General features: G+C 37.9%; 2 protein-coding genes and 1 long non-coding RNA gene across 3 annotated transcripts in view; 1 reads left to right on the top strand and 2 right to left on the bottom strand.

The window, feature by feature from the left end:
- stam2 (signal transducing adaptor molecule (SH3 domain and ITAM motif) 2) overlaps positions 1–1,620 on the bottom strand; it is a 19,553-nt gene extending 17,933 nt beyond the window's left edge. Inside the window, exons 1-2 of the mRNA XM_031323084.2 lie at positions 1,420–1,620; positions 1–2 (exon numbers count right to left, since the gene is read on the bottom strand). The exon at positions 1–2 is cut by the window's left edge and continues 83 nt beyond it. Coding sequence (XP_031178944.1) covers positions 1–2; positions 1,420–1,459 — 42 coding nt within the window. The 5' untranslated portion in view covers positions 1,460–1,620. The remainder of the gene's footprint in view (positions 3–1,419) is intronic.
- Positions 1,621–4,121: 2,501 nt separating this feature from the next.
- hacd2 (3-hydroxyacyl-CoA dehydratase 2) lies at positions 4,122–16,756 on the top strand. Its single transcript, XM_031323212.2, has 7 exons — positions 4,122–4,384; positions 7,107–7,224; positions 8,609–8,627; positions 10,244–10,332; positions 11,411–11,532; positions 14,017–14,195; positions 14,504–16,756. The coding sequence occupies exons 1-7, from the start codon at positions 4,260–4,262 to the stop codon at positions 14,584–14,586; spliced, it is 735 nt and encodes a 244-aa protein (XP_031179072.1). The 5' UTR covers positions 4,122–4,259; the 3' UTR covers positions 14,587–16,756.
- LOC118495664 lies at positions 10,587–25,305 on the bottom strand. Its single transcript, XR_004898161.1, has 3 exons — positions 25,295–25,305; positions 23,327–23,333; positions 10,587–10,846 (listed from the first exon to the last, which is right to left on the bottom strand). It is a non-coding gene; the product is annotated as an uncharacterized LOC118495664 (long non-coding RNA).
- Positions 25,306–25,340: the final 35 nt, after the last annotated feature.

Here is a 25,340-nt window from a genome sequence, read left to right as displayed (position 1 = left end):
CTCTGAAAATATGGCAAACAGGGATACAGTGCATATAGTCCAGTGAGAATATATCTTCATGGGCATCAAAGCTGTGCCACACGCAGTGGGCAAGTGTTATGAATAGCAAGCGTTGAACTGCCACATTTTCGGACTGGACACAAGTGTATTCATTTTCATGATGGTAAAGGGGGTGGTCTTTTTGTCAGGTGGCAAGTGACCCACTGCTGCTTTGTAATATGTTAGCAGGAAATGACTCAAATGCACATCGTATTAACCTCTGTCACAGTCATCCTGACAATATAACACTCAAGAGCCAGTTAAGCGTAACAGTGCATTATTGTCTGGCCATACAAGCACTGTGGTGTTGCAGAGGCCGATAAGGGTGATGAACTTGGACGTTTGCATGACATTTTACATAACACGACTATGAGAAAAGACATATATAGAACACAAATGACCAACAGATTATAACCAAACTGACTCAAAGTAGCAAAGAGTCTTAATTTAGGCTTAAACAATTAGTTGATTAGCCTAATCTAATCCCAAGACATTTAATTCATAAATTGCCTGTTTTCTCCGAACCAGTCCAAAAAAAGAAAGCCTGTTTACTCAACAATCACATTAGACAAGGAAAACAGCAAATGCTCACATATGAGAACTGGAACTAGAGAATATTTGGCACTTTTGCTTTAAAAAAAAAAAAAAAATCTCTTAAACGAAAAATAGCTGCCGATTAATTTCCCGTCAACTGACAAGGCCATTCATCGACAAATAATTCAGCTTTCCTTTTCTTATTAGATTGATCGTTTAAGTGAAAAGCAAATATATAAAAAATATATATCATCAAAACTTATACTGTGTAAGGGTTTTATATAACTTAATTGTAAACTTACGCTAAATATCTTCGGGTTACGTCAAAGTAACGTTAGCCTATATAAAGATAAAGTGACGTTTTTAGGGTAAAGTGACTTGGACTGAGCTCAGTAGTCGCTTAATCGAAAGAAATCAACACATAAATGGAGATTTAAAAAGATCGCTATTTGTTACCCTAATCCTGTTGCATGGCAAATATAGAAATAATCGACCTATATAACCAATATGACCGGATTTTGGATGAGGTGACGTTGAACGTCAGCCAGTCATGAATCAGACTCAACGTTAGTGACCAAGCAGTGGGTTATGCTAGCAATTTAACTGATCGATAACCTTAATGGAAGTTGTTGACAACCAGTTAGCTAACTTACACACTAAAAATGTGTCTAAAACGTGTGGTTGTTGTTGTTGTTACCAAAACTGGCAATGCTAAATAAACTTACAACGCTACAGCGAACTAAAGAAGCTAAGCTAACGTTAGCTTCAAGTGTTGTTGGCCCTATCGTTAGCTAGCTAGCTAGCTCGGACACACTGAAAACACCAAAGAAACAGCGCTTCACTTACCGACATCTTGGTCAAATGGATTTTGGGCAAACAAAGGCATGCTGACGATATAAAAAGAGCCAGACTATTTGACGAAAGAAGAGTATGCGTAATCTTCAGACTAAACCTAAACAAATATCTCTTCCTTGTCCATTAAACCCGCACCAGTTGCTCTTCCGGAAACTTGGCTGCCTTGAATAATGCCTGAACAGTATTTTTAAACGTCGAAGTATAGTGGGCAATGTATGTTTTTTTGATACGTTTAGTGCGTTTAAATAGTATTTATTAAAATGATTTAAAGCACAGCACGTTGACATGAATTCCTAAAAATGTTCTACACAATTTGGCACTTGAGTTAACACCTCTGTTTACACGTTCAATAGTTCAATACAGCCATGTTAGTAACACTTAGGATAGTGAAATACTGACAGCTAGTGGGGAAAAGAGGAACGTGAGCGTATAGAACTTATTTCATTATGTCCATGACCGTCACAAAGTATTGGTTTGCACATTAGATTTGATCATACGTGTAAAGTGCGGACTTTCAGGTTTAGATTGAGGCGGTTTATATTCATATTGGCTCAACATTGTGGGTGTAGCCCTACACAACGACCCAATTTTAGGACAATGTAGCAAAAGGACAGCTCCTGATACATACAAACAAGGCAACCCGTTTTTAAGGAACACACAGTGACATGTTCTTGACTGTTGACCTCAATGCAACTGAATGTGTTACACGTTTTGAAGCAAGAACCTGACCACCTGGTGACCTGGTGCAATCAAAACAATCTAGAGCTCAGCGCTCTAAAGACAGTGGAGATGGTTGTGGACTTTAGGAAGAACCCAGCCCCACCTGCCCCCATCACCCTCTGTGGCTCCACAATTGACACTGTGGAGTCTTTCCGCTTCCTGGGAACTACCATCTCCCAAGATCTCAAGTGGGAGCTGAACATCAGCTCCCTCGTCAAGAAAGCACAACAGAGGATGTACTTCCTGTGGCAGCTGAAGAAATTCAACCTGCCAAAGACAATGATGGTGCACTTCTACACAGCCATCATTGAGTCCATCCTCACATCCTCCATCACCATCTGGTACGCTGCTGCTACTGCCAAGGACAAGGGCGTGTCATTCGGTCTACAGAGAGGGTGATTGGCTGCAATCTGCCGCCACTCCAGGACCTATACGCCACCAAGACTCTGAAGCGTGCTTGAAAGATTGTGGCCGATCCCTCCCACCCCGGACACAAACTCTTTGAGACACTCCCATCTGGCAGTCTATGGGCAGGAGGCTGAGGTCCATCAGGACCAAAACCTCACGCCACATAAACAGTTTTTTCCCCTCTGCCACTAGCCTTATTAACAAGGCCCGGAAACCACCTTGACTCTCCACCTTCATGCCACTGTTCTCTCTCTGCTGTAATGCTCTTTGATCTTTATTTATATCTTTATTTTTAATTTAATACATATTGTGTGCATATACTTATATTGTTTATACCTATACTTATATTGTTTAATATTCCATCTAGAGAATGTGTGACGTGCACCAACAACACCAAAACAAATTCCTTGTATGTGTTAAAAAACGTACATGGCAATAAAACCCTTTCTGATTCTGAAGAAGCAAAAGTGATTGCACAACAGGGCTGACAGAGCAGGGAAAATACCAACTGCTGATGAGACTTCAGACACTCACTCATCGTAAAGGATTTGACACCTATATATTCAGTTTGATCATTTCTATCTGAGGGATGCTGAAGTGAATTAGTACTCCACTTTCCTAAAGTCGGGGGACTTACAAGAGACACATTTCTAACAAAGCCTAATGACTTTTAGTGTGTATGGATCAAGCTCAAAACAAGCTGTATCATACAATTCCCATTTAAAGAATCAGACTTTCTTATTTTATGCTTACCTCTATGATATCTACAGCGGATAAAATTATCGGGAAAAAAAATCCTAAATCCTTTTTATACATTTCATTTTGATTATTTAGTTTCTATACTTTGTCTGACTGTTTGTTATATTGTTTTGCTTTCCATTTGTTGTAACCTGTGACTGACGATTCACTCCATTGTCATCTGAATACAAACACATGGTCTGCTTGGGTTGTAGCCAATGGCCTTATTAAGACTGGACACCTGCTGCTTATTTCCATTGTTGTGAGATATGTAAGGTGATATCTGTAGACATGTTTTCCCTGAAGATCTATGACAGATCAAAATGCAACAGGTACAGTGCACACAGCAGACTAGAGAAGGCTACTTTATTTTATCTTAATTTGATTACATATACATTTATTAAGGAATATGCACAATGCAAGCAAATAATCAACTGAAATAATGAAAGTATTAAAACTAGGGTCTGACAGAGCAACATGACAGAGCCACTGGATCAGGTTTAAAAAAACGCAGAGGGCCCGTTTGATTTCGGCTTACTGTACTATGAGCCCCCTGAGAGAGTCTGGAGCCTAGTGGCAGGTGTTTCAACCCTGTTGGGAAGCCCCTGTAAAAGCATGTAGTCTTGGGCGCGCAATAGGGGGCGCGCCTATCAAAGAGCGTCTCACACAATCAGAGGAACTGACAAAGATTCCAACGTCAGCTATAGATTGTTTATGTTCTATTAGTCCTATTAAAGTCTGCGGACATCCGAAGGACAGATCGCCTAGCTATATGTGATTAACGCAAAAATAAATGGTCTAAACAAATACGAATAAATAAGGTTTCAGGTGTCTCAAAGCGAAGGCGGAAATACAGAGGAGTTTATCCTCTCGCTTCAGGACGACACTTCCGGGTCTGGCCCCTGTTCGAGGTGAATCTGACAGCCACCGTCTTCCAGGACCAAAGACCGTTGAGGGTTGCAGTCATGTCGGCGGTTGCTCCGGGGACCAGCAAGGCGGCCCATAGCGATGTGGCCGCGAAGAAAAAGAAGGGACCCGGTGCCCTGGCCACGGCCTACTTGGTCATTTACAACGTTGTTATGACAGCGGGGTATGTTGTAGCGTGTTTCCTCGTGCTAATGTGTGTGTGTGTGTGTGTGTGTGTGTGTGTGTGTGTGTGTGTGTGTGTGTGGTGGGGGGCGGCGGCGGCGGTTGAGCCAGACAAGTAATTGGAGCAAGATTTTCCTGTTGTTATATTACAGTGCTATTTTTGGATTATTAACCTGCACATTTCAGGTGTTTACTATTGAAAACACAACTAGCATGCTGTGTAGCTAGTGAAATAACTTTGAGTTAGCTTCCTCAACGTCCAACGGCTAATACAGATTAACGTTAGACGAGCAACAGACAACCACCTGGCGTGCACATTAGTTGAGACCTATGGTTGTGACCATTTCTATGGTTGTGACCAGTGGGTTGTGACTGACGGCTCGCCACCGCATATAATACATAATATTAAGACAGATGATTTATTGTCTGCAGTCAGTGTTTTTGTATTTGTTTGTTTTTGTTTTACACCAGAAAGTGTTGGTTTTAATCTTGGATTGTCATTATTTTTTGCAGGGCAACGACTGAATTTGACTTTTATTCATCACATAAGTTAAAATCAAAAAAATTACATGCATATAAAATAACAATGAAAAATAATGTGCAGGGAAAGGAAAAAGAGCCAGTTAAGGGCTTATTTGTTACCTCTGCTTAAAATAGTCTACTTATATTGTTAGATTAATGTGTAAAAAAAAATTAAAATTGCACTGTAGGACTTTAGTTACGATGTAATTTAAATAAATAAAAAGTTAGAAGTAAAATAATTTACGATTAGTCGATTAAGGATTAGTTGATAAATAAATAAAATCAATTGGCGACAATCAAGCAAAAATGTCAGGTTCAGTGTATAACTGACTCCTGGAATGGGGACATTGGCTGCTTTTTGCTGTTTATTATCATAGTATATTAATTTAAATACAAAAATCTTTGTCTATCTTGGGCTTTCAGAACTTGTGATAGGTCTTTTTCTTTCTTCTTTTTTGAACATTTCATAGAAAGAATGCATCTGTTAATTGAAAACACATTAATCAATTATTAGAATAAATGACAATTGCAGCCCTAGTTAAGATCCACTTATATCACTGAAAATTGCTAGTGGGATGTTTGGAGATTAAAGTACTGGTTGAGTAAGGAGGAACCTGTGAATTTGTTTGAAATGTTGACATTATCTGGCATGTTTCCTATCAGAATTGTATCTTGTATATACAAATACTGTACATGCTTGGAAAACATCTATATAAATATAGAATAGAAGACTCAGACATGGCACAATGATTTGAATAGGTTGCCATTTTCATAAAGGGGTTTTGAGGGAGGACAATTTTATATAGAGCTGTAGAAAACGTACTTGCCCATACTAGTTTGCGGTATGATAAGTAAGCATAGAGTAGTTTTCTTTTACTAACATAATCAGATTGTCCCTTGAACTCAAGTTCACATCAATAATGATTTTGGTGTCCTTACGTTTACGACTATAAACTATACTAAAGTTCAGCATCGGTAATTATAAGTAAACAGCGGTGGTTTTGTCAGATATAACTATGCAGAGATTTTTTGTTTCATTAGAAGTCGGGTAGAAATAACTTTTCTGATGGATATTTTGCATTGCATTTTTTGTTTTGAATGATTCCAGTTGTATTTGTATTAAACCAGATTTATACACTAGATATTCATTTTAAAACCTCCATTTCCTGGCCCAGATATTTGCAGTAAATTTAAAAAGAAATTACTTTGAACTCTCTCTGCGTGTCCTTTATTGCACTGGTTTTTAGACTGTTGCACAATTGAATGGTGGGTGTTTGCTCACTGTTCCAACCAGTTAGGTCACATTGTGAATGCCTCAGTATTGATAGGCCACACAGGGCCTGCTTTGTATTGAGCACATGTTAGGGTGTCGTACAGACACGCGCCTTCGCTGTTCAAATGCAGAGTCTGCATTCAGCCATAGCAGCTAAGCAGGAGTGGTCAGTTTCTGCCCAACTGGCCCTGATATTGATATCCATCACTGCCTAATGGATACAAGTGACATTTTTCAATCTGTGGAACCAAAGTGTGAACTGAAACTTTGGCCCTTCTCAGGCCTCCTCTACTCTGACAGCTTGTACCTCCACATGGTCTGCAGTTGACCTTTGACCTCCGTGTTGAGGGGGGCCAAGCTAATTCTGAATGGTGTAATGCATTACATTGTATTATTATATTTTTTACTTGATTTGATTGTATGTGCTGAAACCCTTATCAGGCAACAGTTCTCCATCCATATAACCTTTACACCTAGTTTTTAACATTTACACAACAATAAAACAATGTTTTTTATTATGACTTCCAATCCAGTTAGCAGATTAATGTTCATAGAAATTATGTCATATATGATGTATCAGAATGGTTGATATAATTGACCAATATTAGGTTATCAATATAAAATCAAGAAAAGATGACACTTTTCACACCTTTTCCTTTATATTATGTTGAAACTTTCTAATTTATTAAATAATTGCTTCAAGTATTTAAGTTTTGTGTTGGAGTTTGTAACATTCCAAAATCCTAATTTTTCATTTTCATTGTATATGCATATCGGTTCCAAATATCTGTTATCGGTTTCATTAACTGCTAATAATCGGTATCAGTATTGATATCAGCCTTGAAAAACCAGCATTGGTCGATCCCTATTTGCTTTGCATTTTTGCAATGACAGTACTGTGATTTCTCTCTTCTCCTCTGCTCTACAGGTGGCTGGTGATAGCTGTGGGTCTGGTCAGAGCTTACCTGGCCAGAGGAAGCTACCATGGGCTGTACTACTCCATAGAGAAGCCTCTGAAGTTCTTTCAGACTGGAGCTCTTCTGGAGGTGAGATGAGCACAAGGGCTAGGCAATATTGACCAAAACGAATATCACAATATATTTAATTAAATACAGTATGTATATATCACAACATCCAATTTATATATGCAGATATTAGGGTTTCAAAAAATTATTTTGATTTTGATTAATCCACTAATAATGTTTTTTACCATTCAACTAACCCTTTAAAGGTGCAGTAGGTAAGTCTTATAAAACTAACTTTCTGTTATATTTGCTGAAACTGACCCTATGTTCCAGTAGAACTACATGAAACTGGTCATTTAAAACAATCTGGCTCCTCTGGCACCACCTACAGCCTGTAGTGCGATTTGAAAAAATCCACGCTCCCTGTTCAGATGCACCAATCAGGGCCAGGGGGGGTGTCTAACTGTGTGGCAATCACTGCTCATGCAAACGCATTCATTCTCCCTTGTGGGGGAAGGGGCTTAGGAGACCATTTTGTTCTTTAGCAGAAAGAGGGGAGGGACTGAGAAGTTGATGTTCAAATTTTTTGGCTAAGTCCTGGATCTTCCCAATCCTACCTACAGCACCTTTTAATTGCTTTTTATTATATAAGTATTTTGTTTAATGAGTTTGCAGCACTATTGATGATAACAGATGCATCTACAAGTATCTATTGTCCAAACCCTGGAGTGAATGATGTATGGAAAATCCCTGTGAGGATTTTGGTCGCCTAATGGATAAATGAATCTGCCAGAAATTGGTTTACTGTTATTCCCGGCCGGTTTCAACTGCTACAAAAATCATCAAGTCAATAAAAGCTGGCTGAGTCTTTCATTCAGGTCTGGATGATTTTCACATGCCTGTTATCTGTACAGTGTTTGGTATGTCCTCTATAACATACCAGCATGGTAACCTAACATGCCAGACTATACATTGTGGTAAACGCATACAGAACCGAAGAAGTATTTTATATTATTGTATTATTTTATATGACTTTTTGTAAGATTCCAAACTATATAAAAAAATATTGTGGCTGAAAATGACAGAGATAAAGGTCCACTACTGTTTTTCAAAAGGGGAGAATTGTCTATTTCCCTCTTGTATTAAAGAGTGCTTGTACCCACTGACACTCGTGTAGTGCAGAGGTAAAGCAGCATGAGGTGTTTCAGTGATCCTGTCCAGACACACTGTAGCTCAGTTATGGGAGACTATGTTTTGTTCAACATCAGTATCTTCCATTCATGAGTAAACACTACTCTGGCACTATGGTGTTTAGTTCTTAACAGTGTCAATCATTTATTGATTTATTTATTATTTAATTTGAATTAAAGAATGAACCTTAAGCAGGCCATACAGACGTTTTTGTACGGGTTAAAATAAGTGGTATCATGAGCATATTGAGTAATTTTCTCTTTTCCTTTCACAGATACTGCACTGTGCTGTAGGTGAGTCTCTCTTCAGCCTAAACCCTCACCTCTGCCGCTCGGTCCGTTCAGAGAGAGTATCACAAACTACATTACCATTTATAAGTGTGGTTCTGTATCTCGCACTGAAATTTCACTTGTCAAAATGTTCATTAAAGATATCTATAATTACATTTTAGTACTTCAGAAATGTGTTTGTATGAAACCACTAATCTAAAAAATATCTGCCAAAGTTTTGATTTTCTTTAGATGTGAATTCCACATATCTTCATTTTAAATTCAACTCAAATTCAAATGTCTGAACTGCAGTTATATCTAATTAGAATGAAAGTAGAAATACATAAAGATGACAATTTAAAGCATGGAGCTGTTTTTTTAATTTATTTTGTCACCCATCTAAAATTAAATCTAAAATTTTAATTAATGATGGTCAGAAGTCCTTTTACTAACACAAAGTCCTCAAAAAAGCTCTTACCAATTTGTTGCTTTTTCTTTTATTTTGGAGGCCACTGCTATCCAATTCCCTGGTTTGCAAGATTTAAGTTCTCCAGTTATCATTTGGTATGTTTAAATAGTTGAATGACAACATCAATATTGTCACTACAGGTATCTTTAAAGTTCTTTTGACCGGTCCAAATGTGTTTGCAGATATCCCAGGTCATTGTGACAAGTCAGATAGCAGTGGCTTATATCTTAAGTTATGAATTTGACTGGTCACAATGTAATTGCCATTTGTATCTCAGATGACAAACACAAGCTTTTCATATTTGAAGTGTTTGCCAAAGAGAGAGCAGAGAAGCTGCCGGCTCTCGTGGTGTCAATGCGTGAGGAGAGAGCGGCTCTCGCCTGGCATGCCTCGCCACGGTTCACAGTCCATTCTCTTCATTGTCTAGAATTAATGAAGGTTTATCTAGGCTCCCTGCGGCTGCTGTCCACACACACACACACACACACATACAGCTCTATGTTCCACTGGTCAGTTAAAGACACTGCATCAACATTCATACTTTTGTGTGGATCTTAGCGCTCACACAATAATTAAACATTTGCTATCAATATGTCGTCCAGTGTATTTAGTCATAAACAAAGTATTTTCTGGTTTTTGGCCACATTCTGTTTTAATTCTTTCCACAGGCACTGTCTAGATAATTAAAGTTTTGCAGTGCATGTTTGAAAAGAGGCTTAAGGTGGTTTACAGACCCAATACTGATCCAGTGTGCAGAACAGGGCAACACTTAGTCCTGCTATCAAAACTAAGGCTGCAAATCACTTTTTATTATCAATTGACCTTGTAATTATTTTTCCATATTAATTGTTTAAACTAAAATGTCTGAAAATACAAAAAAAAAATGCCCATCACAACTTCCCAGGGCTTCCCATCACATGTTTGTCAAACCAACAGTCCAAAACCCAAAGATATTCAGTTTACAATGAAAACAGAGAAAAGCAGCACATCATCACAGTTCAGAAGCTGGAAGCAGAGAATGTCAGTCTTTTGTTTAATTAACCAAGATTAGATGCCAGTGAGGTCATTCACGCACACGTATGCAGTATATTCAAATGTATTCAATGTGAGTGACTACCAGTGCTCTTGCATCCTTACATATAGGTATTTGTCCTTTGTCCCTTTTTCTTAGGAATCGTACCGTCCTCTGTGGTCCTGACTGGATTCCAGGTCATGTCCCGGGTCTTCCTCACCTGGGCCGTCACACACAGCGTCAGGGAGGTACGAGGCTTTTTTTAACTCCCACACATAAATCAGTCTTGCATAAAACAGTCTGTGTAATGGACTCGGTATGAATGACACGGCAATGTAAAAGGTGTCCTATCTAAAAGTGACCCGTTGATGTACTGTTTGCCTTGTTAATAGATCTGGGAGGAGTAAATGTGTAAGTAACGTCGGATGGTTTTGCTGTAGGGTTGCAGGAATAAATCTGCTGACTTTTGGTGTAGTGAATAACAATTGTATCATGTTTTTTGTGTGTGTGTCTATTGTATGAAGCTGCAATCTGCATTTCTCTTAAAGGAGAAATCCGGAAAGACTGTACCGTTCGGTATACAGGCAGGCACCAGCTTGGGAAAACAGGCATGACCAGTCGAACAACGAACGCCGTGTTTGAGCTATGTTACTGGTTACTGGTTACACGGCGTTCGACTGGTCATGACTGTTTCCCTAAGATGGCGCTCGCATGTATACATGAACGGTACAGTCTTTATAAACTATCTTTTTAATAAACTGTCTATACACTTACAAAGTTCTCAATGCTTCGGTTTACATGTAGGGACCCTCATGATGCTACCGTGGAAGTGTGGTGCTATTTTGAGCCTTGTTAGTGGTATAGAAATAGTGATTTCTTTTTACTTTACCCTCTGCCCCGATGACTAGCTTTATAAGCTAATCAGCGGTTTGCGATAAAACTGGTCACATTTGATTAGCATGAAAACATATCCCAGAGAACGGTCGACTCGCTACACGTGTTATTAACCCCTAGGTTCATTTTGCGCCGGATTTCTCCTTTAAGATGTCTTTTTCCCTTTTTTGTTCAATGTGTATGAAAACTGTATTTAGATTGTGAGTGTGTGATAAGACATTTTAACATCATATTTGCATTGGTTTTAACATAATATCTGAGGATGGTGACCGTCTGCCTGCAGTGTGTTTTGATCTCTGAGCATCTGAAACAAACAGCATGGTTCTGCGATGTCAAGTCTAGATTAGCCTACAGCAGATTAGCTACTGCAGCATGATGCAAGCCCGTCTGTTCCTCTTCTCCTCCCATCACCGTTTGTGTGTAATTCTGCAGGTGCAGAGTGAGGACAGCGTGCTGCTGTTTGTCACAGCCTGGACCATCACAGAGATCATCCGCTACTCTTTCTACACCTTCAGCCTACTCAATCACCTGCCCTACCTCATCAAATGGGCAAGGTAGGAAAATCAACCTCAGAGTGTTGTCGGAGCAGGAGACTTATAGGAGTTTTATATTTAATTATACCCACTAAAAAACATGGATGAACAATCATTGTTAAATTAGGTAATTGGATAACAACTGGGTCAAGCCTCAAAACTCGTTGAATACTTAATAAATACATGAATTATGTCAGTTGGACTGAGTATTGACAAATTTTGAGTTGGCAATGTTTGGTCAGATTCTTAGTTTTGGTAACTTCTTGATCAGATATTTTCTTATATAAATTCATGATTGTATCGTATTTATAATATATTAGGCCTGACACTAATGATTATTTTCATTATTAATGGATTTATTAAGTGTTTAGTTTATGACATGCCAAAAAGTAGTGGAAAAATGCCTATTTTGTTGAGCCCGAGGTAAAGTCTTCAAAGTACTTGTTTTGTCTGACCAATAGTCCGAAACCTCTGAGATGTTAAATTCACAATGAAATACGACAGAGAAGAGCAGCAAAACCTCACATTCAGAAAGTTTGAACCAGCAATTTTTGTTTTTGTTTCAAAAATTGTTTGGCATTTTTTTACTTGCAAAATGATTGAAATGATTAATCGTTTAGCAAAATAGTTGCTGATTATTTTTAGGATGATTATAAGGAATATTATAGGGAATTTTGTGCTAAATCGGTGAAATATGATGTAATTTTATTGTTTGACTTGTTACAGGACAAACAGTAATTATACATTTCTTATTTTCTTTCTTAAAAGTAATAAATTGCTGGAATAATTACTTTTTTGCGAAAGGTAATTTGTTATGCTACTGTTCATTTTACCTAATTTAAAACCCAAAACGGATATGTGACTCTTTTTGTAGCTACTATAACAGTGAAAAGGTTCAGGAGGTTTATGAATGTGACACTGTTGCAGCTAAAAGTAATAATATCGCAGTTACACACACTTTCTTTAAAGGCATTGCTCCCAACACTTATATTTATTAGTGCTGCCAGTAAAACGTGTTATTAACAGCGTTAACGCAAACCAATTTTAACGGCGTACATTTTTTTATCGCAAGATTAACGTTCTTTTTGGCATAGCAAACTTTGTAGTTTTTTTCACATGCTGTTGCAACAACTAGTAACGTTAGAAAAATTACAACACCACACCGGATCTAGCTAGACCGGAAAGTAAACAACAGGCACGCCGCACACACTTGTTTGGGCTTGCGAGCCGGCCAAAGAGTAGTAGGCTAACGGTACGTTTTGAGTGGATGGCGAGCGCGAGACGCCGAAATGGATGCCAATAAGATTCTGAATGGAAAGTTTACTTTTAAAAAGATGCCAAATGGTTCCATTGACAAGACCAAAGTGATCTGTGTGTTTTGTCGTTGTGAACTGAGCTATCATCGCAGCACGTCCAGTCTGAAATACCACTTGATGGCCAAGCACACAAGCTGATGCAAATTCTCCGCCCCCTCATCAAAGCCAGGCGCACATTTGCACAAAGAAAGCCGATCCACTTTTCCATGTTAATAAGAGCATTAAAATGAGAACATGAGAGGACATAGATAAAAATGTGTGATTAACTGTGGACAGTCACTGGGTTCGGTGTGCTCTTGAACTCTAATGTTTTATTTTCTCTCCTCGATTTTTATTCACTCTGCAGAAGAAACAGGAGTTCAGTGCATCTCTCTTAATTGCGAGCTTTCTCTTCTTCCTGCTTAACAGGCCTGATGCTTCAACAGCTCTATGATTTAAAAATGTAGAAGCATGCAGAGGCAGTGGTATTTCATTTTGATTTGCTCTTGATCATGTTCTTGTTAAGCAGCACATGGTATGGCCCGGTATTATTATTATTATTGTTATTATTATTATTATTATTATTACAGTATATTTAGAGTTTTGGTGTAATGTATATCATGATATATGATTTGTCTCAGCTGTTTGCTCCACTTTCTCACAACAGCTGCGGTACAATTTTGGGATTTAATATTGACAATGCCGCCTTTTAACTATTACTTTAAAATTTCTCTGTCAACAGTTGGAACGGGCACCATGTATTTACTGAACTGCATAGTTATGGTGTTTACATATCCTTCCACAGCGATTTGTTTTAGGTCATTGAATTGAATTACTTGTGTCAGAGCCTGAGCACATTCTCAAACATTCCTCATACTCAAAAATGTTTCTGGTATTGCTGCCTCTGGCGAAAAAAAAAATGTGCTCACTTCTGCGCCACGTTTTCTTCATCATTTGGTCTGTAGCACTGTGTTCTTTACCCAAGTTTCTGTTGGCCTATCGGTGACTAAAAGTTTAGAGCTGGACTGGTTAACACGCAGGAAGTAACAGTAAAAAGCCAAATCCATATAATGCATATCTCCCTTAGTGTTTTGCTGTTTATATCGGCTTTACCGCCCGCCCCTCATGTTGCAAAATAATAAATAATAAAACATGTATGATTTATTATTTCTCTCCTCTGCCTTCTCTTTCATTAACCCCCCTGCTGCAGGTACACTTTTTTCTTTGTGCTGTATCCCATGGGAGTGACTGGGGAACTGCTGACTATCTATGCAGCGCTGCCGTACGTGCAGAAGACAGGCCTGTACTCTGTCACTCTCCCCAACAAGTACAACTTCTCTTTCGACTACTACACTTTCCTCATCCTCATCATGATCTCCTACATTCCCCGTAAGTAACCAAGCAGATTTTTCCTCTTTTGTAGTGACAATAAACAGGCAGCGATGTTGTGCCTCAACAGAAGTTCATTGCATTTACCAAAACTTTTTCTTGTAATTATAACTTCCTTACTCATAATTTGTATCTCATAATCACAAGAAGCAAGCATTACAAGCATTAGATTGTACAGGTGTACCTTATAAAGTGGCCACTGAGTGTAAAAAAAGAAGGAAGCCGTTTCCTTTGTTGATGCTACTGTTGTTCTAGCGTGATGTAAAACTCACTCAGTCTATTAGTAACATTTTGATCTCCCCATCCAGTCTTCCCCCAGCTTTACTTCCACATGATACGACAGAGGAAGAAGGTGCTGGGCCACGTGGAAGACTACAGCAAAGTGGAGTGAGCCAAGCAGCATTCAGACAGATCTGATGAAGGGAAAAGAAACAAAACCTATGTCTGCTTAAAGAAACGTGAGCCAGTTTTCAAACTGCCAGAGCTGACCTGGCAGAAGATCCCATTATCAAGCAACTTTATATATTTTTTCCAGCTGTTGTCCGGGTTGTATAGATGCTCACAAATCACGAACAAACTGCTGTTTTATTTTTGTTGTCATTTTTTTTTTTCTTTTTTATGAACAAACTGCAGTTACTTTTGTTTAGTCAGGGAGCCTGCAGCTGTAAAGAAACTGTATCTTGATTCAGATACAGTTGAGCTGCTGTCTGAGCACTGAGCAGAACTCGGTCACAGCAAAGCATTGGACTGAAAGAATGGATAACCTCTGATAGAATGGATAACCTCCTTTTTAAATGTCACTATAAAAAATCCCCAATAGATTTTTCACCTCCCCATGGCTCATCTTTTGGTCTCTTTTAAAGAAGCAGTTGTGCTTTACTCTAGCTATGTAGAAAGAATACTGAAGACTAGGACTGAAACTAGGTTGTAGGTTTTGCATCCACTCTGTGTTTGTTGGTGCAAACTGTGGTCCTGATTTGTAATTTTGTTTTGTCTTTCATTCCTTTCAGTCAAAAGTTTAATTACATTCCTAAGTTAGTTCAATAAACCTTTTTCATTCTGTGCTGGCATGGTTTTCGATCTGTTTTTCACGTGTGTTAGCTGCTGTTTGTTTGGTGTTTTGCTTGGATGTAGTTTTGACTTCTCTCTTAGTTGCATTCTTAGTGGTTTGACATCGATCATGTTGACTTATGAAGCTCAAGTTTCCCAGTGATGACTGAGTTGTGTCTTTTGATGTCCTCATTGTTTGATGTTTAGGTGGATTATACATTAATAACCTGACGTAGCCAGTATCTTTCCCATCACACATCCATCCAAGTGAGCAAACATCCCTCTTCTCCTCATGTGATTGTATTTTCTTTTTTTATCTATTGAAAGTAACTTATTTTAGCATTTATAGCTCCAATAAAGTGATACTTTATAAATCTTTTAAATTAGAACATTATTCATGCTTTATTAAGCTGTCAGTCTTCAGTTTTCACCTCTTCTCTTATTAATTAAAGAGGTCAGTGGGTCTTACAAATGTTAAAAACTTGTATTACAAAACAATTAAGACATAATGACTTAAGTTATGGGACACTTAATAAAAAAGAACAGCACAGCATAGAGTAGCAGCAGTGTTTTCAGATGAAATTAGCTTTGATATGTAACAAACAAAACTGCATTGTAGCCTAAATATGTTAGATGGTTGTTTAGACCTTTATTTTGAAATACAGAGTGATGGCGCTATACTTTGGTACATAAAACTGGTGGTCATTAAATGATGTAGAGCTATGTCAGCTAAAATACTAATCCTAAGTGACATGTCCATGTCAACGGGGGATTAATGCTTTAGAAGGAAGTGAACAGACTTTGTACTGAATTTAATTGGTGAGCTCGTAGTCATGCCTTTACAATGAGGTGATTATAATAACATACAGTACAGAGAGAGAACTGTGAATCAGACTAGTTCTATTTTTTTTGTGTTTTGTTTGTAATGGTCAGATTTGATGCAAAATACATAATGTTCGCTCATTGTTTTGGACAATGTTACATTTGTGACATTTTGAAATTGTAATCCTGAATGCTCCATATATATTTCGTTCAGTTCAGTTGCAGCTGTTCTGTTGGACAATAACTTAACACCAGGCTGAAAAGTATTCTTTAATTGCCCTCTTTTAGTTGAAACTTTGCCCCTCAGCAGAGAACAGGGTTTTCAATCACTTGAGGTCAGCAAAAACAAGATTTTCAGCTTAAGTGACTCTTTTAATGGTTGTTTACATACCTCTGGTGGTATCTAGCCATCTCATCTATGAGATTTCTGCCTCCATCCCAGTGCATAGTAGGTGAATGGAATTTAGTTGTGGTGCTCACAACATTTTAAAATTACATATTAAAAAGTGCAACATCTATTTCCTGTTACTCTGGATCAGTCTTTCCAGACTCCCCTTTAGAAGTCGAAAAAGTGTCATGCAATGCAACAGTTAATGTTATTAGTTACACTTGTGTTTGACAAGTTGTGAAAAAGGCTAGTCTTCTGTGCTTTTGCCTTGGTCCAATGTGCCTCTCCCTGCAATGGTTCTGTGAATAAAATATTTTAAATTGACTTTCGTATAATGTTTTGAGTGCCACAAACTAAATTACTTTCACATTCATTGTATTAGGGGTGGAGGCAGAAATTTCAGAAATGGCTTCCAAAACCTTTGCACGTCTAAATACTGTTCTACTAGAGATAAGTCAGATTTATTTGTAAATTAGGCGAACCGACCCTTTAATGTTTCCAAGCCCAGTCACTACTGTCATGTGTTCTTTAAAATGTGCTCTCAGAATCTATCAGCATGCCTTTTTTTAAGCAATGTCAGCATTACTGATCACTCCACCTCCAAAACATGTTATGTTGCTGAAGTCTTGCTTGCTTTCATGATCATATACCTGTCTTACACTTAATTATGTAGCAAAGTAAGCAGCTAGTGGCTGTAATGTTAAATATTTTCCCCCATGAATGGTTGAGCATGATTTGGGATACTTGTTGGAAATGTCTTGCAGGAGCAGACGTGCAGCTCATTGTAAACCTGCATGAAAGAGGAAATCTGGATGCCTGGAATGATAATGTGTGTTACAATTGAACTTAAAAAAGAAAAAATACAAAAGCATGGCATATGTTACACCAGAACTGGTTCTACTTAATAAAGTTTTGATACAAATGTTTTGCATGGGGCCAGCAGACTTTGTACAGGTATGAATAAGGAGTATATATTTACAATAAACCTATAATATTGGAAGCATATTCACTATTTTTCATTATATATACATAACTTACATGCACTGATACGTAAATGGAGGATTGGTGGTTCGTGTGAGTTATAGCGCGCTTCTGATTATTCATTGGAAAGAAACTGAATGGTTTCTATGTGGGCATTAAATGCACGTGTACCTAAGACTCATTCACTCATGCAACACATAGGTGGAAACATTGTCTGTTGTACAATTCAGCAGCTCTGGAAGGCTTCACCATCTAAATACATACCAACTATCTTAAAAACCAATTACCACTGGTATGCATTCAGACTCTAATGAAAATGCATGTAGCAGGTCAGGGTTTGCACTTCTCAGAATGACCGTGCCTTTCATCTGTGCGCTGCTGTTCAGATCATATCACTAATGTAAAGCATCTATATGTCTATGAGTGCAAATACTTAAGCATTGAGGAGCAGCGGAAGAGCCAGTCAGTTGACAACACAACATCAATTCAACATCATTCAAATGAGAGTCTCACATGCAACCATGTATATGTACCCTACTCTAATATACTGTAGTATAGTATATATATATATATATATATATATATATATAGATAAACCAAAAAAATACAACAATTATATTGAAATAGTATTGTTAATTCCTGTATTTATAAGGGACAATGTACAGTATTAAACATACATATTGCCATTTGATCGATTGACTGTTGAAAAATATAGATTTTTTTAAAATGATACAAAGAAAAAAGAGAATTATTTGTACATAAAACATTCATTATACAGAAGAATTGAGTTTTGTCTCTAATCCTTTAGGAGAAGGATGCTGAAATGGGTGACTATTTAGCATTACAATAATTGAAAAAAGCTTATGTTCAAGAAGCACTGCCTGCAGTGTTGCACTTCTGCAAAGTTTTGGGACTTCAAAGGTCAAAACAGAAGCAGCAGAGAGGTTGAGATATCCTTACTTTTAGACCCCAGCGTGGGTCAAGCTAAATACAATACTGAATCCTATCTTTCCCATAATGCAACTAGATTGTGTCATTTTATCGGACCCTAACCCCAATTTGTGATGCAGGCTTTCTGTTAAAAATAAGAAGACGACCGAGATGTTTCCCACGTTGAGTATGTACAATGTTTGTTTTTTTTATCTTATTTTTTGGGGCATTTTTAGGCCTTTATTGACAGGACAGCTGAAGAAATGAAAGGGGAGAGAGAGGGGGAATGACATGCAGCAAAGGGCCGCAGGCCGGAGTCGAACCTAGGCCCGCTGCGTCGAGGAGCAAACCTCTATATATGGGCGCCCGCTCTACCAACTGAGCTATCCGGGCTCCCGAGTATGTACAATGTTGTTGGATGGAGAGACACTGACTCTTCGTTTACAGAATATCAACTTTTTGACAACAGCAAAGGCCTACATACAGTATTATATTGTTTATGGATCTCTACTATGAGTAATGCCAGATTTGAATGGAGGTTTTTTACCTTTGAACATCAACACAATCCCATAACTAAATTAATTGTGCCAATAGCAGTTGTCAAGTGAGAACTTTGCCTGAATAAAATAGTCTCAAATTGGCAAAGTTTTCTTTGAAGTCAGAATCTGTCTGATCAAAGAATAAGTAAACAAAATTATAAATCTGACCCAACATTTCAGCCAGCTTTTTTTTGTTACCCTGTGCTATGGACACAATCAGTCAGTTACTCATACTGTTGTACAAAGTATTATAGGCAACATAATCATTTCCAAAGAATATTACTGTCAAGCTATAACTATTTTTATTTGAAGCATCTCAAATAGCACATTCAAACAACATATCTACGTAGGTGGCTGAGTGTGAGTTGCACTTACTGCATATACAGTGTGCACAAAAGCAGATTGTGTGTGTGTGTGTGTGTGTGTGTGTGTGTGTGTGTGTGTTTTGATTGCACAATCCCCAGAGTGACAGCGAAGGTTGTTTTACACCAGGATGAGTCACAACACTGCAGCGCTCATCATTTTCTCCTTTTAATGAAAGAGAGAATAAAACTACAATGAGCTGCATCTTCCTCCTGTGTCTCACGTGTTTACAGGCTGCCGTGGATGAAGGGACTCTTCACTTCTCAGTTCTCGGCCTCATGATACATTAGTCTTATAGCATTCATCGGGCACGCATTGTTCTGCTTTTTCACCTGATTCAGCCACTAGATCGCACAGGTTGTGAATATCTGGAACACCTGATGCTATTTTATATGTCACTACATTGCCTGTGTGGTTGTTATGATGTTCGTAAGTTATTGCCAACACATATGGGTCATAATAAACAATACGATTGAACACTGAAAATGTTTATTTATGCAATATGTTTGTAATGTTCACAACGCCTTAGATGTGATATTTGTCAATGGACTGCAAACAGAACTTGATTGGATGCTCCAGTCAGAGCAACTGACTGAATCGATGTAGCCTGATAATAAGACTGAATTGCCATTTCATTTAACCTCATTCATTCATTGTGATTTTTCTTATCTGGAGCGCAGAACAAGATTCTGGGCTGTGATTCTGGGGTCAGATTCCATCCTCTGCTGCATATGTCCTGGGTGTATTCTGGGTTATGATGAGATGATCACTGTTGTCATGGTGTGTGGTGATACGTGCTTTGTGTACCTTTAATTATCTGTAAACAGTCTGTGATTTATGGATCCATTATCAAACACCTACTTTCTTCTCTGCCTTTTTGGGCTTTGCTTCTTTCTTTAAATACCAAAAATATAAAAGCAAAAGAGGATTATATCAATGATACAGTTTCTCCTTGTTTTCCATCTGCTGCTACATCCTCTGATGTTTTGTTTTACATTGCTGAAGTTTTATTTTCTGCTTAAGTTTAGGTTTTGCAATGATTTCAAATATAGCCACAGAGTTTATTGAGTCCACCCTTGCAATTGAAGTGAAATCCTTCTAACGAAAAGCTACTGAGTGGAGCTCACATGCTGTGTGCAGGTTTGTTGGCCTGAGTGCATATAATAAACATTTCCTAGCCACAGAAACAGAGGTGAAATACTGTTCCACATAGTCTTCTGTTGTGGCAAGAAAATCGGAAAAGGACGTTTGTTTAATAGCATTCGTGGCTGCAGGCGCTCGCTTTATGGCTACACATGTACTAACAAGAGGTTTGAATAGACCCAAATTCTTAGGCAAAGACACTACAGCAGCTTTGTTAGAGGCAACTTCTTAATATTCACAGAAGTCTGATTGTGCGAAATTGCCTCTCTCAACCCCAGGTGAATTCACACAAGGAGGTTGGATGATGTACTGTAACTGGCCTTGAAGTCAGCATACTTACATATTTTTTTGAAAATATAGATATTTTTTCTTGGAAGGAACTGAATAAAGCACTGTATTGTATGTCCCGTGGTCACAACATCTGTGGCCAATGTGTTGAAACTTTTATTTCTCCCATTTCTTATGGTAAACTGGTGTTGCATCGTTGGGGATTACAGGAAAAGATTCTGTCATTTCTTCCCTTTCTTTTCCCTTCTCCAACTTCCTCTCATTTATTCCTATTATTTATTTTTCCCGCAACTCTGTATACTCATTGAATATTTGGGTGGAACTGGTGTCTTTTGAAGGCCTTTTTGTTGTCCTCCTGTCCATACTCTTCTCCCTTCACTGAATGTTGGTTCTGTGTTTGTTTGTGTAATATAATTGTGCTGCCAAAACAGATTTAGAACTCAAGAGATCATTCTGGTAAAACTATAGACTGTAAAAACAGATATCAAGCATGGCTGCTGCCTTCACAAGAGGTTTTTTCTTATATTTAGCAACCGACTTTCCTCAGGCCTACTGTTCCTTATGATCACATGAACTCCTACCACAAAAGAAGGCATTGGCCACGTATTCCTGTGCGTGTTAACCCTGCAGAAGGATCTCAGAAAGGTCAACAGCTTCCACATGAGATGTCTGCTTTACTCCAGTGAGTGCACTGACCTCTGTGCAGGGTTACACGCAGAGTCAGAGGCTGGCTTTGCAGAAAATCTTAGACTTGTAAATTTTCACCAAAAGGTCCATTTAGTTACTCTTCTGAAGCTTTGCATTTTTTTTTAAGATTATTTTTTGGGCATGTTTAGGCCTTTATTGAAAGGACAGCTTAAAACAGATAAGGGGAGACAGAAGAGGAACGACATACAGCAAAAGGGCCACAGGTCAGAATCAAACCCACAGCCACTGCGGTAAGAGCCTTTGTACATAGGTCACACACTCAACTAAGTGAGCTACCCAGGCGCCACACTCTTCTGGAGCTTTTGATCACATAACACAGTCTTCCTCAGCTGGTTGTCCAGTTGTCATGAAATTGTAGCCGTTTGAATTTCCTTTTTTTCTGATCACAAACTCTGGTCTATGTTAGCCTTAGGCCTTAAACGTTGAGATTGAGATTTAACCGACCTGTGGTGAGATGATCTTGTCTTGTTGTCTATCTGTTGTGTAGTGTTCCTTTATGTGATCAGTTTGAAGTTTTACTGATATTCTCTGAGCCCCAGAGGCTTTGACCACACCTTTTTACAAAATGAATCTGAAAGTGCTGCAAAATGTAAATATTTTGATTCAAATAATTTGTTTTACATGTTTATCATTTTAAGTAAATAGAATAGAAAATTAAAGGTTGACCTTTACAATCTGCAGTGCCTATCATCTGCATCTTACATACAAAGTCGCTACTTTAGAATGACTTATTATTATCTAACTAAATATTATTTCCCATGCTGTTTCTTTTAAAGGGACATATATTCGGATAAATTCACTGAAAACCAAAGTGCGTTTATTTAGTGAACTGAATGTTGTTGCTGTAGCTTTTTCCCCTCCATCTTGGTCTTTAGTCTTCGGCTCAGTATGACTGGACTCTACTGTGTTTTAAAAATGCTTGAACGGGTAAAAACAAATTGCTATATTTCAAATAGTATGAGCACTCTGGGAACAAGGCTTTATATGCTTTGTGTTTTTCATTCTCCACATTTTATGAACAGTATGTGTTTATGTAGCTTTACTACAACGCTTTATATAAACTCGCTTGCATGGGAGAAGATGATCACCAACATTTTTCCTTGACAAAGTCCTTATGCTTCTCAAATAATCCTGTTAAATAACTTACACAGGCATTTACACAGGATATTTAACTTTTGAAATTACACTATTTCAACGGGTTAGTTCATATCCGATCACTAAAAATAAAGAAAAACATATTTTCCCACTCGTCCCAAATGGTAGCCACCTCACCATGGAGATAGATTTGTTCTATGGTTCAGTACTGGTTTTAATTTTAACTATATTCAGTTGAAAATTAGTCCAACAATTTACTCACTAATCAGAGAGATTGTTTCTAACAAGTGATTTTGTATGTTCAATGTATTACTTCAATGCCTTAAGCATCACAAACAAAGTTGTATTCAATTCAATTGTACCAGGGTGGCAGCAGATCTGACATCTGCAAGTAAAACAGGTACTAACTGACGACGGTTTGGGTGAAATAACCAATTGAATAACTACAGTTTACATAACCCATAACAAATTCCAGTGGGAACTGAAACACCAAGTGGTAATGCAATTAGATGTGTGTGACTCTCTCTGTATGTGAGTGTGCATTCTGTGTGATGATAAACTGCTGCTGAACAAGTTCATTTGATATTCAGATGATGGCAGTACTGTTCTGTATCAAATCAACAGGGAACCTAATCTTTAGGTTCCTAGATTCAGTTGTTTTAGAAGTTGTACAGGTAACCTTGATATGAACAACCCACACCACGTGTGGTTTGAATTAATTTGAAAAATCAGGTGAAAGCAGGAAACACAGCCGGAATCCACATTAGACTGTGAAGAAAATTCAATAAAAAATTACATTTACTTAGATTTTAGCTCAGCATGACCTCAAGTCTCCCTCACCATTATCTTCTTGGAGGGGTGTGAAAATGGATTTGTCTAGACATGGATAGTGAATCTGGTCTAAATGTTAGATTGTTTTTTAATAAGAAATATTTATCTAAGATTTTACGCTGACTGCTTGCTTTTAGATGCTCTGATTCTGCAAGCCATGACATGAAGGAAGGTTAGGTTAACGTTCAGTTGGAAAGAGTATTTAATTCAGTATTTAATTGATGTGTAATACATTCAGTGACTTTCTTGGCTGTACCAGTTTAACACTGGCAGTGGAGGAAGCAGTATTTAGATTCATTTCTCAAGTGTCTCTAGCATTGCCAGTATAAAAATGCTTTATAAGTAAGATCCTGCATTTAAAATGTTACTATAAGTTTTATCAGCAAAATGCAAAAATATCAAAAGTAAAAGTATGCATTATGTAGAATGGCCCCTTTGAGAGTAATATTCTATATAATATATTATTAGATTATTAATGTAAGCAGTAATTTAATGTAGTTAGTCAAGCTAATTTGAAACAATTTTATATTCTTTCATCTATGAGAATGCATCATTGTTTAAAGGCTGATCATATGTCTTGTAAGTCAAATCTTGCAAAGTACACTATGTGACCAAAGGTACGTGGACACCCCTCCTTATAGGCTACGTTTCCGTATTGTTGGAAACAAAAGCATATTATGGTATTTTAGATATTAGTGTTCTTCCAACTTTGGGGCAACAGTTTAGGTTTGTCTCTTGCCTGTTTCAACATGACAATGCCTCCGTGCACAAAGTCAGGTCTATAAAGAAATGGTTTTCCCTGTTGTGGAGGAACTTGACTGGTCTTCACAGAGAAGGGAACGTCCTTCCATGAGAGAGATTCATCACCCAACATCAGTGGCCGACCTCTTGAATGGGAGCAAATTTCTGTAGTCATGTTCCTTGGTTTTACACATTCAACAGTTACTGTACATGTAATGTTTGGGTGTCCATTACTTTTATGTAAATAGTGGTTTAGTAGTAAAGTCACTTACATGTAAGCTGTCAAACAAATGTGAAAAGTAAAATAACTTTTTCTGAAATGTAGTCAAAGTGAAGTAAGACATACTCAACTAAAGTACAGTACTCAAGTTAATGCACCGAGTTACTTTCCACCACTGAATACTCTTCTCAAAGGGTGAGAAAAAGATGAGCACGGTCAGATATCCTGTTCCTGTAACTTGATTCTTTATATTGATGTGTTTTCTGTGTGAGTTAGATATGGTTAGATCTTTATATACGCGTATTAATGAACAATAAATTAGTATGTGTGTCTGTGTGTGTGCTGTGTGTGTGTGTGTGTGAGAGAGCGAGAGAGAGAGAGAGAGAGAGAGAGAGAGCAAATTGAAAGAGCAAAGAAGAACAAGCAAACAAGCAGTCATAAGACAAGCAGAGAAAATAAGTTGCACAACTTGATCAAGATAAATTTGTATATGATATAAATCTGAGTTCTAAAAGTCTGAGTTTTTATTTGATGGGGACAGTGCTGAATGGAAGCTCCTGTTCTCTCCTTTAACAGAGTTTCAGCCTGGATAAAAATCCAAAAGAGGGCAAAAGGAATTCAGCTGGAGGTGAGCCGGTCCCAGTAAACACATGAGACTTCTCATCACATGCCTCCAATTTACATTCATTAGCACACAATGTGAAGTTAAATGAGACAAATGCTCTCGTATGTAAATGACCACTGACTGCCACACACAACTTAGACAGTCAGAATAACCACGTTTTTCTATAATGACATGATGAGTCTGATGAGTCCTTGTCCTGACTGGTCACACGGCACAAGCCCTATCACATAATAAGGAGCTGGGATATAAAGGGCTGCAAATAATTTCACTATTGATTATCTTCCCATTAAATCCATTATCATTAAGCATTTCATGTATAAAATATCAAATTAATTGTGAGAATTCCCATCAGAAGTTGCCAGAGCCCAAGATGACATCTTCAGTTTGCTTGTTTTGTCCAACAAACAACCCAAAACCAAAA

The sequence above is a fragment of the Sander lucioperca genome, chromosome 8, assembly GCF_008315115.2.
Source record: "Sander lucioperca isolate FBNREF2018 chromosome 8, SLUC_FBN_1.2, whole genome shotgun sequence".
In the NCBI taxonomy this organism is placed as follows: domain Eukaryota; kingdom Metazoa; phylum Chordata; class Actinopteri; order Perciformes; family Percidae; genus Sander; species Sander lucioperca.
The sequence above is the reverse complement of the archived record's forward strand: the minus strand, read 5'-3'. Positions and strand labels throughout refer to the sequence as shown.